At 49.0% G+C, this 15,918-nt stretch overlaps 1 protein-coding gene across 2 annotated transcripts in view; it reads right to left on the bottom strand.

The window, feature by feature from the left end:
* Nod2 (nucleotide binding oligomerization domain containing 2) overlaps positions 1-15,918 on the bottom strand; it is a 39,000-nt gene that overhangs the window by 13,663 nt on the left and 9,419 nt on the right. For both annotated transcript variants that reach the window (XM_040735309.1, XM_040735308.1), the window contains exons 3-6: positions 11,300-11,402; positions 6,496-8,311; positions 1,072-1,155; positions 821-904 (exon numbers count right to left, since the gene is read on the bottom strand). In XM_040735309.1, coding sequence (XP_040591243.1) covers positions 821-904; positions 1,072-1,155; positions 6,496-8,311; positions 11,300-11,402 — 2,087 coding nt within the window. The remainder of the gene's footprint in view (positions 1-820; positions 905-1,071; positions 1,156-6,495; positions 8,312-11,299; positions 11,403-15,918) is intronic.

The following is a 15,918-nucleotide window of genomic DNA, read 5'->3' as shown; positions in this document are numbered from 1 at the left end:
GCCCCTGCTTTCAGCCACAGTGAAAGCACCATGTGCTGGCCACAGGCCTAGGCCTCCAGTACTGAGTCCTGCAGCCCATGCTACCCAGTGACTCCCTAGATGGCAGGACCAGGTGAGTATGGGGGAGCAGGCGGCAGTGTTAGGACAGAGCTTTCGGTACAAAGTCATACCTATGGCCTTGGCCTTTGTAGCCCTGTGTGAGGCGAGCTGAATGGCCAAATTTGAAAATGACATCCCTCATCCCCAAAGGCAGCCAGCAATGATGATGATGGTGATGATGATGAGGGGGCAATACCTCATTGTCTTTGCTATTGCCTCACAAATCATAAGCATGACTATCAGAAAGACTCAGAGAGAGAGAGAGAGAGAGAGAGAGAGAGAGAGAGAGAGAGAGAGAGAGAGAGAGAGAGGAGAAAGAGGGGCACTAGGGACTTGGGGTATATCTGTTGATCTCTGGTAGGAAAGAGGTTCGAGTTGAGGGCAGGAGTATCGGGTGGAATTTCAAAGCTTGCCTGCTGAGTGCTGAGGAAGCATTAGGGCACTTATCCAGCAGCTGGGTACCACAGCTGCAGTAGCGAGCACAGGTCTGGTGTGCATCAGAAAGAACTTGAAACCTTCACAGACACTGAGAGGGCAGTGTCCAAAAGACAGGAAGTCCTCAGCCTCGGGAGTAGAAATGGCTCAAAGCAAGGCTCTTTCCTGGATGCAGCCAAGGGTCACCAGCCGCTGTGCTGTGGGTCACACCGTGGCCCAGACCACATCGCCTAGACTCAGCTACGAGGAACATCAGATTCAGGGAATAAGGGACGTCAGCTCTCACCTCAGTGACAAGAAGTTCTGCCTGTGTGCAAGGAGCTTGGCTATGGAGTAGGCACAGCCATCCGTGAGCTTGTTGTTGAAGAGACTGCTGGGTTCCAGGGGAGATGGAAACGAAGGACATGACCAGCAAGCTAACCAGGGTGTCTTCCTCCTCTTCCCAGGAGCCACCCCGCATCCTCCAGCCAGGTCACCCCTGCTCCACCCTATCGCCCACTCATAGCTGCCTCCGTGCCCAGGCTCCATCCGACTCACGCTAGCTTCTGCAGCTGCTCACAATGGAGAGCATACTCAGTCAGTGTGCAGATTCCTCGATCTGAGATATTGTTATCTCGCAAACTGAAAAAGACATCAGTGGTTCAGTTAAAAATAGAGCCGATAAGAGAAACCCCCAAAGAGACTCTCACCTCCAAAACCAGAAGGACGGAGCACCCTGTGTCCCCCCCATCTCTGCAGGGGAGCTGATGGTAGGGGACAGTGCAAGGAGTCGGGACCTTGAGCCCTGACTAAAGAACACCGGGGTCTTTGAGAGGCCATGGGGTTAACTCCAAGCCCAGTTCCCATCTTTGCAGGAGGATAATGGCATGACAATCACCCCACATGAGGCTGTGAGGTGGAAAGTGTGGGAACACCAGACCTTGAGCAGAGACCCACTTCCCCTTCTGCCTGGGAGTAGGCAGCTGTAAGACAATGTTTACTAAAAACATGTTTACTAAAAACAATACAATGCCTGGGGGCATTAAGTTCCTGGAAAAGGCCTGCCCACAGAAACCACCCTGACCTCGACCTTGTCCAAAGACTAACCACCTCTTCTGCCACGCCCAGATCAGTTTTTGGTGTCAGAGCAGAACCAGCCAGGGTAGAGGAGAGAGCAGAAGCTTCTCTGGTGGGAGCCTTTCTTAGGAAGTTTTCTTGAACCTTTTTGGGGCCTGCTTAAAGTTTTCTTTACATCGTTGAACAAGCCTCTGTGTTGTCAATCCCCGACACCCTCCGCACGTTCTCGGACACAGGCCGCGCAGCAGACGCGACAGAAAGGATCTGGCCTATGGGAGAAGCAGCCAGAACAGGACAGAACCACCTAGCAAGAAGATGGCAGACCACTGACATAGACAGTGACTCAAACCTTAAAAACATTCCTAGGGTTGTGAGCACTGCTCACCTCCCTTTGTCCTTCAAAGCCCTGCTTGTGGGCAAGCCCCTCCAGCTCCTCCAGGGGACCCTGGATCCTCCGAAAGCTTCCCTACAACGCAGCTTCTCAGGCCCCTGCATGGAGCTGGCAGCCCAGAAATCTGTACTCAATGAAATCAGAAACCTGTATACACAACAACCATGCCCACCATTCCTTATGATCAGGCAAACTTGGCTAGTCCTGGCTAGACGGTTCCTGGCTCAGGTGCTAGTGCCCCTTGGCTGGATGTCCTGACCTGGATCAGCTGTTCATTAACTGCCCTAGTCTGCTTTCTATTGCTGTGATTAAACACCACAAACCAAAAACAACTTAAAGGAAGCAAGAATTTATTATTGTGGCTTATGGTTCTAGAAGGATAGGAGACTATCATGGCAGGGAGGCATAACATTATTAGGTAGGCACGGTGGCCAGAGCCTGAGAGTTTGTATCTTCAACGGTGACCACAAAGAGAGCATGAACTCCAAGTGGCAACACTCTTTACACTCACGAAGCCCACCCTTGGTGACACTCCTGCCAGCATGGCTGTAACTCCTAAACCTCCCTAAACATCACTGCCAAGTGATCAAACACTGCCCCTATGGGAGCATTCTCATCCAAACACATAGAATTGCTATCTGCCGTTCCCTATATCTGCAAGAAAGAGATGGCCACCCTCGGTAAACTGTGACCATATAGCCCCCTGGCCAGAGTCACCTGAAATCATAAGTACATCCCAGCCCAGGTGCCTGGCACTGCTCTGTGTACGTCACTGCTGTCACCTCCAAGCCCACGCAGTAGATCCCACTGTTAAGTCCTTAAGAGGGAGAATATGAGGCACAAATAAGTGACCTGACTTAGCCGAAGCTGCACAGTGCTGACAGGGTTGAGCCTAAACAGCCAGGCTGCCAGCCTGCCCTAAGCACAGCACTGTGCAGCCTCCCCAAGGCATTTCTTGGGCTCTCAGAAAAGTGGTTTTTGAACTGAAGGTTATGTGACCTATTAGTGAGTCCCACAGACAATTCTGAAAGGCCTGAGCAGGATTTAAGAGCTGAAATAGAACAGATGAAAGAAAGCACAGTTAGGGGCTGAAGAGATGGCTTAATGGTTAAGAGCACTGACTGATCTTCCAGAGGACCCGGGTTCAATTCCCAGTACCCACATGGCAGCTCAAACTGTAACTCCAGTTCTAGGGGCCCCAAAACCCTCACACAAACATGCATGCAGGCAAAAACACCAAAGCATATAAAAGAAGTTAGTTTTTTAAAGAAAGCAGAGCGAGTTGAAGTTGTTAAGGGAAGTCATTTCACAAAGCTCTTGTGCCCATGCCTGTGCATTCTCTCTCTCTCTCTCTCTCTCTCTCTCTCTCTCTCTCTCTCTCTCTCTCTCTCTCTCTCTCTCTCTCTCTCTCTCTCTCTCTGAGTGGAACGGAAAACTGAAACCATCACCCTCGAGGCAAAGAGAGCAGAATCTAGAGAAACCTGCATAGGAGCTCTTTGCATGTAGGGTTTCTTAGAAACAAGGATTTCAGTTGGCATGGAAACCCTTCCACTGGAAAAGATGCAGACTCACGCTGTGGGAGAGACACCTGCCCCTTCTTCCCTTCCACACTTTTTTCTCCCTCTTTATATCTGTGTTATGTACACACTCACACACACACACAGAGACAGACAGACAGACAGACAGACAGACAGACAGACAAACAAACACAAACACACAGACACACACACAAAGTGCCCACCACTTCTTGGTTGTACGTAGGTTAAGAATAGTAAAGCCTGGTTAAGGGCTTTAACTGCTGTGTTCAAATTTGCTTTCTCCTAATGTAAATCCCTAAGGCGACTAACCAGTAGAGTGAAGAGGTTCATTCGACACACACTTTTGGAGATGTCAATCCATTAGTTGGCCTTATTGCTTTGGGGCCTATGTGGATGCACCACATCATGACCAGGTGGTAAAGGAGGAAAAGAATGTATCTCTCCAGCCAAGGAATAAAGCGTACAAAAAAAAAATATGAGCTGGGTTCTAATAAGCCATTCCATGACACACCTCCAATAACCTACAGACTTTCCACAATGCCCCACTTCTTACACTCCCAACACATGCACATACATTCATACTCAGCAACCGCTCATGGTAAAAGAAGCTGACTCCTGCATATTCTCACGGGGTAAGACTTTGGGTGACTGAGTCAGCAGTGATGCTTGTTACACAGTTTCCCAGGCCCCAAGCCTAAGCCTACGGACAGGAATTACTTCAGCTTGGGAATCTCCTATTCAACCAGCATCCTCTCATGATACTGTTTGACCACCAGGAACTAGAACCAGGCCAGCAGCCCCTTTCTCTGAAAAAAGATAGACCCACAGTCTCCCAGACCCCTGGACCCATCAGCATGTCACAGGATCCAATGAGCATCCATAATCATGGAGAGAGGACCATTTAAACATTCCAGAGACAGGTGCTGAACTTAGTAGATGGTATCTGTAACTCTGGTACTGAGGAGTTGGGTTTGGGATCAGCCTGTACTGGCTGAGGCCTCATTAAAAAAATCCAGAGATGACTTGCTTTTAGCATCATCCAGACCTGTGTGTCTGGTCTTCTGAGGTTCATGGCTTAAAAATGTAGATCCACTATCAAGGAAGGTGCACACTCATATTTCCCAGAGCAGCTCAACACCCAGGTGTGCAAATTTCCAGTCGAGGTACTGTGTTGTTCCCTTCCTGGGGAAATGGCCATGGTACAGACCACGTCCACTCATTTTCCTGGTCAGATCCATGCTCTTATCTTAGCTCTAGATGGGGAGGCAGGTACCCTAAGATGACATGAGGTGGGCTCAGTCTCCCTGCTGGGCTCAGCCAACAGAGGCACAATACTGGAAAAGCAAAGGGGCAGACAGAAAGGGCCAGGCTTTCTAACCTCAGATGCCTCCCTTCCTAAAGCCCCACTCCAGGTCTCTCAGTCAGTAAATCCTCCCTTGCTTCAGACCCTTCGCTAGAGCCCTTCCTAATTCCCATCCACAATTCTGCAGTCACTTCCATAGATTTTCTTCCTATTTCCCAACTTAAGAGTAACTTCTATTTCCTCAAGACCCAGATAGAATTATTCGTATTTCTAGTATATGGTTATCATATACAATAGAGATATATATCAACTCCATATACTGTATATTATGTTATAAACTCGCAACCATGGTCCCTGTATAAGGACTAGTCAAGTCGCCACACAGTTTCACACAGCATCTGTGTGTGTGGCTTTGTCTCAGAGCTGATAAGCCATCCTAAAACACACAGGAATCTTACCTTTTGCTAAATTCAGCTAAGATTATCTGCAAGGAGTATGTTTCTAGATCTTAACTGTAATGTGCAACATCCTCTTCCTGACAGGATCTAAAAAATAGCAGGACGGCCAATCTCTAGACAAATGAGAAGGGAAGTAGGGAGCTGTGGTCATGCCGGTCACCAGGCCTGGGCATACCCTCTGCTTTTGTCTGACCCCAGACATGGAAAGAAGTCTCCACACTTCAAGAGCACAGATGTTCGCAGAGCCTCATGTTTCAGGCACAGAGAAGAAAGTATTACGGGCAATGGAAAATTGTCCAACCACTTTCTCTCAGGACCTGAAATTACCACCTTGGTGAATTTTTAAAGACTCCGATGGGGCTCAAATCACTTCTGATTTAAAGTGGTCCCCAATACACACACAAAACTGCATGGGACCTCAAGACTTTCCCAGACCATTAGAAGTGCACCCACAGATAGGGGCCAGGAGACCTGGAACCAGAAAGACATGATTTGTGAAATCCGTCCTTGTTTCCTGTGTGATTCTCGACAAGCTACTGGACTCCTGTGAGCCTCAAGTAAAGGATCATGGGGGTACCAATGGCCCTGCTGATCCCAGCATGGTTGTGGGGACAGATGGGGTCATGCTGGAAAGTGTAGCAGAGTGTCTAGCACAAAACTTCAAGCATGGCTGTGATGGCCAATCTCGATGGTCAACTTGATACACCTGGGAAAAGGGACCCTCAGTTGAGGAATTGCCTCCATCCAATCAGTCTGTACGCATGTCTATGGGACATTTCCCGATTGCTAACTGATGTAGGAGGGCCCAGCCCACTGCGGGTGATACTATCCCTAGGCAGGTGGACCTGGGGTATATAAAGAAGCTAGCTGAGCAAGGCAGAAGAAGCAAGCCAATAATCTGCATGCCTCCTTAGTTTCCCCTTCACACACCTGCCCTGGCTTCATACATGATTGAAGCAAACACTCTCCTCCTGACGTTGCTTTTGGTCAGAATACGTTACCACAGCAACAGAAAACGAACTAGGGCAATGGCTATCGTTATCTGCACTGAAACTAAGGTCCAGGAGAGGAAAAGGGGTCTGGCTGGCGTACAAAGGGTGGAAAACCTGGGCCTGGGCCCAGACTTCTGGTTCCCGACTTTGTGTTAGGCGTCTACATCTACACTTGACAGTAGCATTTGCCGCAGGCCCAACCGCAAGACCTTGTCACACTCACTACAGAGCTGTGCAGACACCAAGGCAGGGCAGCAGCTGTTCCACTCCAGCATCTCCAACAGAGTTGTGGTCCAGCTGCAGGGCCACAGGCCGCTGGAGGTACCTCAGCACGAAGGCCAGGGCAGCACACTCTGCAGGGCCCACCCTGCAAAACGTCAACTTCAGGTGCCCAATGTCCAATCGACGCACAGCCTCCTGTGCCAGCTGCTCCTCCTGCATCTCATACAAGCTCCGGATAAGCCAGATGAAGCCAGGCATGGCATGCATGCTCTTGGCCTCACCAGGCACGGCAGGCGGGATGTTGTGGAAGTGTTCGCGAAGGCTCTGGGCCAGACAGGAGCGGGCACATGCTTGGCGCTGGAGCAGCACCCTCTTAGAGACCTGGCATGCGGCCAGCAGGTCCCAGTGCTCCTTGGACAGCAGACCCGCTAGGAAGGCCGCTGTGATCTGCAGGTTGTGTGGCTCAGCCTTCTGTAGGAGAGCCGCTTCGCTGCCCTTCCTGACTCTGGAGCCCTGGATACACAGGCTGGGCAGCAGCCGAACCAGCAGTGAGCTCCCCAGCCGGCCACAGCTGAAGAGGTGCCTGAGTGAGGCCGCTGACGTGTCCTCACTGACTGCCAAGTAGAACGCGGCAAAAAAGCACTGGAAGGTAATGTGCAGAAATTCCAGGGGTGTCTTGCTCCCGGGCGCAACATTTTGGGCACGTACCAGGAAACCAAGAGAAATATCATCAGCGTCGACCTGTGCCGCCTGGAGCTGCTGGGCTGAGAACACGTAGCAGCTCACGGCCAGGCCCCGGAGAGCCAGGTGGCCAAGGTGCAGGAGGGTGGAGAGGCGGCTTTGAAGGAGCCTGGGTCCCAGGCTGAGAGGGAAGGAATCCGGAGGGGAGGCATGCAGCAGGAAATGCTGTAGGATCAGGAGGTACATGTCCGTGCTGGTCGTCGGGAAGCCCCCACTCTGCAACAACAGTTCCTGGTGGCATCTGGACACCATCCATGAAAAGACAGGGAGGTGGCACAAACCATGCAGGGCCGACGTGGCTCGGAGCAGGCGGATGAGGCGGTCCGCCACTCCAGCTTCCCGGTGGTGCTTCCTCAGGTACTGTTCAATGCCCTCTTCCGAGAAGCCCTTGAGGTGGTATTCTGTCCGGACGAACTTCCTGAGGAGAGCTGACACAGCATCCGGACGACTGGTCAGCAACTTGCGAGCATTCTTTAGCAGGTTCCCCTGAAGAAGGTTAAAAAGCAAAGTCTGGACTGACGTGGGGTCAGTCGGAGAGCAGTGACGCTCCCGGTCTGTGAACCGGAACTTGAACTCATCCAAGCCATCAAAAGTCAACAGGACACGGTCGGGATGGTCAAGGAGGAACTGGAAGACATCGTGCTGGCCAACGTCAGGCCAACAGCAATGCTCAAAGAGCAGCATCTTTAGAGACAGCGGCTTGGCCGTGCATTGCAGCTGCCGGCAGCTGAACGGAAAAACGAAGAGAAACTCCTGGAAGTTCTGCCCCGTGGCCCACAGCAAGTGCAGCCGCTGCAGGAGAGTGCTCTTACCACTGCCTGCTTCACCCACCACCAGCACAGTGTCTGCATCTTTGTTCAAATGGCCATGGGTACCAAAGAGCTCCTCCAGGCCCAGGATGGCAGGGCTCTTCCGCAGGGCTCCAGCCGTGCCCACCTCTGTCCACAGCTCCAAGATGTTCTCCGTGTATATATCCTCCAGGAAAAGGTTCTCCGAGCCATCGTAAGTACTGAGGAAGCGCGACTGGGCTGACACCATGGTCCTCAGCTTCGATAGGAACCTCTGACACTCAGCAGCTGGGATACAGAAGGGCGAATGAGGTGGGGTCGTGGTCATAATGGGACCTATGCAGAGAGAAACCTACACGGGGGATGTGACATGCAGAAGAGCTGACAGGCATCTATCCCGTCTTGTCCACTTATAAGCTGTGGGCTTTGGGGACAGCCATGGAAGCTTCCTAAACCTGGCTCTTTCTTTGACATGGGCAAACACGGATGAGGCATGCCAGCTGGTAAGCATAGCATTCAACACAGAGACACTGGCCACTGTCACACTTAATATGCACACCTGAAAGTGCCAGGGAGGGTATTCCTCACAGCATCTCTATCCTGATTGTCTATTTCTGTTGGGTGGCCCAAGACGCCATTCATCCCCCACCGCCAGTTCCTGAAGGAAAATAGGGGACAGGGCTTAGGTGTCCAGGTTCTGAAGTCTGACACCTGGCCCTGCCACCTGCTTGGCAAGCCACATGGTCCTGCTAGGATCCAGTTTTCCTATCTATGGAAATGGGGACTACTAAGGCTTTCATTTGAAATGTCCCCACAGGCTTATGTGTCTGAATGTTCGGTCCCAGCTGATAGCACTGTTTTGGTAGATGTGGAACATTTAGGATCCAGGGCTAGCTAGCTGACATGGTCCCCTGGGGGTAGGACTCAAAGGTTACACCTGGCCTCCTCCCACCGGAGCTCCCTGCTTCCCATCTGTGGCTGTAACGAAATCAGCCGCATGTGTTATCACTCCTTAGGTCAAGCTACACTAGCCACCAGTCCCGGCCACGACAGACCATCCATAACTGGGACCTAAAACCAGCCTTCCTTTCTCGAGTTAATTCTGTCAAGTATTCCATACCACAATGGGGAAAGTGGTCACAAACTGTGTACAGATCCAATTCCCGGAACCCACAGCTGTGTTACCTTATATGGCTAAATGGACTGGCCAGAAGCAGAGGTTAACTCCGGGAGCTCAGGGTCACCAAGTGCCTGCGCCAAGTCCTCAACAAGATCGTCTGATACTTCCTTCTTGTCCTTTCTTCCTCCTGCCCCTCTGCATCCAGGGCCCTACTGCCTGTGCAAAGCACTTCCCCCTGGGAGCTCAGTTCCCCTTTCAGGAAATAGAGAAGGGCTGGTCAGAGGCTCAGGTTGGCAGGACGTCAGAGGATGCCAGCATCTTCACCTCACCATGACCTCAATAAACCCAGTAAAGTACCAGTCCATTTGTTCTCAACTCAGAGGCAAGCAAGTTCTTGTCAAAGAGTTCTTAGCCCACAGAAGTACCTGCAGAGCCAAGCAAAGCAGGTGCCCGTGATGGTATCCCTTCTATTTTCTTTTTTGATATGGGATCTCACTATGGGGCCCAGACCAGCCTCAAACTAGCCATCTTTCTGCTTGGGCCTCCTTATGAGCTGGGATTAGAGGTTGTACCACCACGCTCAGTATTCAATGTCTCTTGCTCCCAATGGTAAGCATCCTCGTGGCTCTTTCTACCCTTTGACTATATCAGGAGCATTGACCAAACACCGAAAGACACACAGTCTCCTTTCTAATTCCCTGACTTACAATGCCAGTCTCTGGCCATTACCAATATTACTAAAAGCTTCAAACAAACATAGGCCTGGGTAGATGGCCCAAAGGGGGAGGGTAAAAGCACTTGTCACCAAGCCTGATGATCTGAGTTCGGTCCCCAAAATCCATTTGGCGGAGGGAGACAGCCAACCCCTGCAGGTTGTCTTCTGACCTCCACATGCCTGCCCTGGTGCTTTAATATACGTGTGTACACACACACACACACACACACACACACACGAATAAAAATAAGTAGATAAGTAAATAAATGTAAAATGAAAACAGTAAAAGAATTAAATTAAAGAATATCTCTCATTTTCATTTTAAAGAAAATAAACAAAATTTTACTTTTTTTCTTGAGATAGGGTCTCATGGCTTCCAACTTGTTATTGTAATGGAAGATGATCTTGAACTCCTGATCCTCCTGCCTCTACCTACAGGTGTCTGCAACCATGTCCACCTGCTCAGTTATCGTCTTCAGAGGCAGCTCGCATCAGGGAACTGTATAATGGCTATACAGCCAGCTATACTTGATGGCCCTGTCAGCAAATGCTCACTTAAGGGCCGTACTGGCTACCATACAGTGATGTCCACATCCTGCTCTTCTACGAAATAGTTTACACCTGAGTACCAAGCATGGGCCTCCAGCCATCCTGCCCACAGGCTTTCTTCTGCACAGAGGGCAAGGCCAGAATGATAAGCCCATCTGTTAGCTCTGGGCACACAGTGCATGGATCTTCAGTCCACATTAGCTTCCTTCTCCGTTATGTGGAAACAAGACTGGGGGAGTTCCAGGCTTGCATCCTGCCTGCAACTGATGATTTCCTCTCCCAAGCAGGGAAGGTGGAGACACTACAGTCAGATCCACCTCCTGTTCCTTGCTACTCAACTCTCAGTTTTCCTATCTGTGAAATGGAACACAGCAATATCCACTTCTCAGGACCGTTGGCAAGTGATAGAGAATGCCCATAAAGCACATGGCAGGTTGCCTGGCATGTCTCAGCCGTGCCACCCAGGCCTCCTGAGCTACTCAGCTGGTGAGCATAGACATGGATGCGACTACAATCTCTATGTAGTTATGGTTATGAATTCCAGATCATGAGAAGCTAGGCTCTGTGGATCAAGAGATCCCAGCCCTATCTGTGCCTGGTGTGGAATGCAGTTTGGACAGCAAGGTATATGCATAACTGGCTGTCCGCGTACCGTGGCTCCAGGGGGCACTGTGTACTTTTTAGGGAGCACTGAAACGGGAGAGCCGTTATATTGTCATCCTCTGAATATTCACTGCTGCCAAATGAGTCAGGTTTCAAATGGAGGAACTGATTCTGGGGGAATAACGCAACCAACCCATGGATATTAACTGACGTGTGCTTTGCTCTTTAACCAGGAATCTGAGTTGACTTCCTTTTGTTTTCTGGTTAACCAGAAGGGACAAATACATACCTTCATAAGGCAGGGACGGTGAAGGTAATTCTTTGATGTGCTGGAGAAGGAAGGCAGCCAGTCCATTTGCCTTCACTGTGGCGAGGTCAAGCAGCCTTCTTGCCTACAAACCAAAGAAAGGCCATTACTTTTTTCAAGAAGACTGATGGAGGAGGGGTGTGGGATAGTTTCTATTAAAAGTTAGACTACCTAATCAGAAGACCCCCACATCTAAATGCTGTTAATAAATCTAAACCTTTTGAGTGCTGCCATGATGTTACAAATGGAAAATTGAAACATTGTGTAAAATTACCTCCAGGCCATGTGTATATGAAATATAAATGACTTTTGTGGTTAGACATGGGTTGAGCTGTCAAGATATTTGTTTATGGAAATGTTCTAAAAATCCCCCAAATATCTGAAACACTTTTGGTGCCAAGCATTTAAGATAAAAGAAACTTTCATCAATAATACAATTTTATACACAGTTCTCTTCTATCATAATGAGAGCCCAGAAAAACAACTGTGACACAGCCTGTATTTAGCAAACAAAGATATGTAGTCGTGGCTGGTGAAACAAACACACAGCCAGCCTGGCTGTCTCCAACCCCACAGAAAGAACGAATTGAATAGATAAAAATGAAATAAAATGACAAAAAAAAGACACCTAGATCTACCAACCTACAAAACCAGAAAATGATCCACCTGGAAGGCAGGAGCCTCACCAAGTCCTGTGGCCTGAATGTTTGAACTGTCTCTGCACAGAACCCACTCTTTTCCAGCCTCAACTGTTCCGAATCCGGGATCTGCACACCCAATAGCCCATTTTCTTCCTCTACTTAAATGTGTCATAAACACACACACACCACGCACGCATGCAGGCACACACGCGCACACGCTGCACACGCTGGACATGTATGTCCGACCCATAGCTGTCCTCATCCCGGCTCAAGTTCAAGTCTCCTCCATCCTTCTAGCTTTTTTTTTTTTTTTTTTTTTTGGTTTTTACAAGACAGGGTTTCTCTGTATTGTTTTGGAGGCTGCCGGTCCAGCCTGGCCTCGAACTCATAGACATCCGCCTGCCTCTGCCTCCCAAGTGCTGGGAATAAAGGCGTGCGCCACCACCGCCCGGCCCATCCTTCTAGCTTTTCATCCCAACATCTGAAGTCACCTTGAAGTCCCTTCTCTGCACTTCATCAACACATCCTGTGGCCTCCACCTTCAAAGGACCAGAATCAAGTTGCCCAACAGAAACAGAGCCCAATGCATACAAGCAAGTCACACGTGCACTGGAGCCTTCTAACAGCCACATCCTTCAGTGACAAATAATAGGTGCACTTAAGCTTAGTCACAGATAACACTTAACTGCAACATCCAAAATATTGTCATTTCAACAAACCGTCAACAAAAATGCGTTGCTTTTTTTCTGTTAAGTCTTCCGCAGCTGCTACATTTAGACTCCTTATGTGACCCAGCTGTGTGGCGGTGTTCAGCAGCCTCCCAGAAGCTGATATCTCCAAGCTACGGAGCCCTGCACACATGAGCCCTATTGCTGTCCTGCTCCAAGGCGTGCTGTGGCTCACATGGAAACTGCCTAGCTGCCTAACAACTGCCTATCTCTACACTGCCTCTGCCTATAGTCTATCCCCAGCACCACAGCCAGAGGAGAATGCTTCATGTCCAGAGGTGAGTACTTCACAGGTTAGTCAAACCTCACAGCCCTAGCATAAACATCCTAACTACAGCCCACACCTAGTGGTAAGCTCTCTTTATGTAGGCGCTTAGTGCTATGAACTTTCCTCTTATCACTGCTTTTCAAGTTTCCCATTTGGGTATGCTGTGTCTTCATTTTCATTGAATTCTAGGACCCAGGAGTGATGCAATTGAGCATTGTTCAATTTCTATGAGTTTGTAAGCTTTCTGCAGTTTGTGTTGTTGTTGAATTCTGACTTTAAACCATTGTGATCTGATACAATACAGGGGATTACTCCAATTTTTTGTATCTTTTGAAGTTTGCTTTGTTGCTGAGTATGTGGTTGATTTTAGAGAAGGTTCTGTGGGGTGCTGAGAAACAGGTATATTCTTTTGTGTTTTGATGGAATGTTCTATAAATGTCTGTTAAACATAATTGGGTCATAACTTCTGTTAGTTCCTTTATTTCTTTGTTAAGTTTCTGTCTGGTGGTCCTGTCCAGTGGTGAGAGTGGGGTGTTGAAGTCTTTCACTATGAGTGTGTGTGTGTGATTTTAAGTTTTAGTAATGTTTCTTTTATAAACGCGGGTGCCTTTGTATTTGGAGCATAGATGTTCAGAATTGAGACTTCATCTTGATGGATTTTTCCATCTTGATGGATTTTTCCTGTGACAAATATGAAATGACCTTCTTCATCTCTTTTGATTAATTTTTGTTTGAAGACTAATTTGTTAGACATTAGGATAGCTACACCAGCTTGTTTCTTAGGTCCATTTGATTATAAAAATCTTTTCACAACTCTTTACTCTGAGGTAATGTCTGTCATTGAGATTGAGGTATATTTCTTGTATGCAGCAAAAGGATGGATTCTGTCTTCGTATCCATTCTGATAGCCTGTGTCTTTTTATAGGTGAGTTAAAACCATTGATATTAAGAGATATTAATGACCATTTATTGTTGATTCCTGTTATTTTTGGATTTGGTGGTGGTGGGATTATCTATTGCCTGTGTCTTTGCGAGTGTAGCTAACTTACTTGGTAAGAGCCAAAGCAGACAACCTGTGACCCTGAGAATGCAGACTGCATCTCTCCCTGACTGTCTCCTCTTAGCACTGCTCCACTTAGCACTGGCCTCCCCCCAATTTAATGACCATTGCCCAGCATGTGCCTGATTCAGACATCTGCTGGCTACATCTCCGTCTAGAGTGCTACTAAGCCCGACCAGTGTCTGCCTAACTCTATCACCCATTCTAAGTCTTCCCTCAATGAGAACTCTCTAACAACCCTATGGGAAAATGCAATCACTACTTCTCACCCTGGGAACTCTCCACAGACTTCACTCCTATACTAACCAAACGTGGCACCTTCCAAACTCTGCAGTTTGCTTGCTCCCTTCTGCTATGGTCTGTCCCCAGCTGAAGTGGGAACATCTGCACAGCAATGTTGTCTGTTTTGTTCACTGAGGGAGTCACGATGACAGAGGCAGTATGAAAGGACTCAGCGGATGGATGGATGGATGGATGGATGGGTGGGTGGATGGATGGGTGGGTGGGTGGATGGATGGGTGAGTGGGTGGATGGGTGGGTGGGTGGGTGGATGGCTGGATGGATGGATGGGTGGATGAGTGGGTGGATGGGTGGGTGGATGGATGGGTGGGTGGGTGGATGGGTGGGTGGGTGGGTGGATGGGTGGGTGGATGGGTGGATGGATGGATGGGTGGATGAGTGGGTGGGTGGGTGGGTGGATGGATGGGTGGGTGGATGGGTGGGTGGGTGGATGGATGGGTGGGTGGGTGGATGGATGGGTAGGTGGATGGGTGGGTGGATGGATGGGTGGTTGGATCCCTGGGTACATGGGTAGAAGACTCCTGAAGTCTAGGCCCTGCTGCTGTTGAAAAGCATGTCATGCACACCCTACAGTCCACCAAGAGCTCTGCATGGCAGCATCAAGTACGTCTGTAACACAGGAGACAATGAAGATAAGGAATAAGAATTTGACGTGAATCACCAGGCTTTCTTCCCCACTCCACTAGATGCTGTCCCTGCCTGCTGCTATGGCAGCCTGGAGATCTGATAGGATGAAAGAGGATCCCAGTACCGGGAGAACCCTGGCACAAAACCACTCATCCTCTAGGTTCCCAATTAGACCTCTACACCAGGCAGGGGACTTTCTATCTGAGGAGCTTCGTAAAGCCAAGAGGAAAGACCTATGGCTAGAAACACTGCCCTTTCCTGACTGTCTATTGTAGAGGTCACAGCAGGGAGGGTTCACCTCCTTGCTCAGTGAGTTTCAAAATCTGTCATTTTAAAAATAAGGCAAATGCTGGGCATTGGTGGCACACACCTTTAATCCCAGCACTTGGGAGGCAGAGGCAGGCAAATCTCAGTGCATTCGAGGCCAGCCTGGTCTACAGAGTGAGCTCCAGGACAGCCAGGACTACATAGAGAAACTCTTACTCAAAAAATAATAAACAAGATGGGGAAGGAGGGACAATACATTAAAATCACCAGTAAACCATCAGATGAATTTCTCAAGCACAAAGATGCGAATTTCTGGATTCAAACACCTCTTGAGTGCCTTGCAACCAAGGTAGATGATCACAAAAATTCAGCATATTGTGGACTAAAAGAAATTTTGACTACTTTCAAAAAGAGACAGAAATGGTCTCTGAAACTTTCATGGCAGCACTAAACAGGGATGATATCGAAGTAGCGCAAGCAAAATTCAGAAGGAAACTGATGGCCAGAATGGTTGTTTGCATGTTTTCAGTGCTGGGAATAAAACCTGGGGCGCCACACATTAGCTCTCTATTACTCACGCAGAGCTCCAGAGCCTTCTGCTTTGAGACAGGGTCTCACCAAATTGACCAGACTAGCCTTACACCCACTCACTCTGCAGCACACACAATCCTTGTATTTGCTCTCCTCCTGCCCAGACTCCCAAGTAGCTA

The sequence above is a fragment of the Mesocricetus auratus genome, unplaced genomic scaffold, assembly GCF_017639785.1.
Source record: "Mesocricetus auratus isolate SY011 unplaced genomic scaffold, BCM_Maur_2.0 Super-Scaffold_100045, whole genome shotgun sequence".
NCBI lineage: Eukaryota > Metazoa > Chordata > Mammalia > Rodentia > Cricetidae > Mesocricetus > Mesocricetus auratus.
This window is presented reverse-complemented; position numbering and strand designations above follow the sequence as displayed.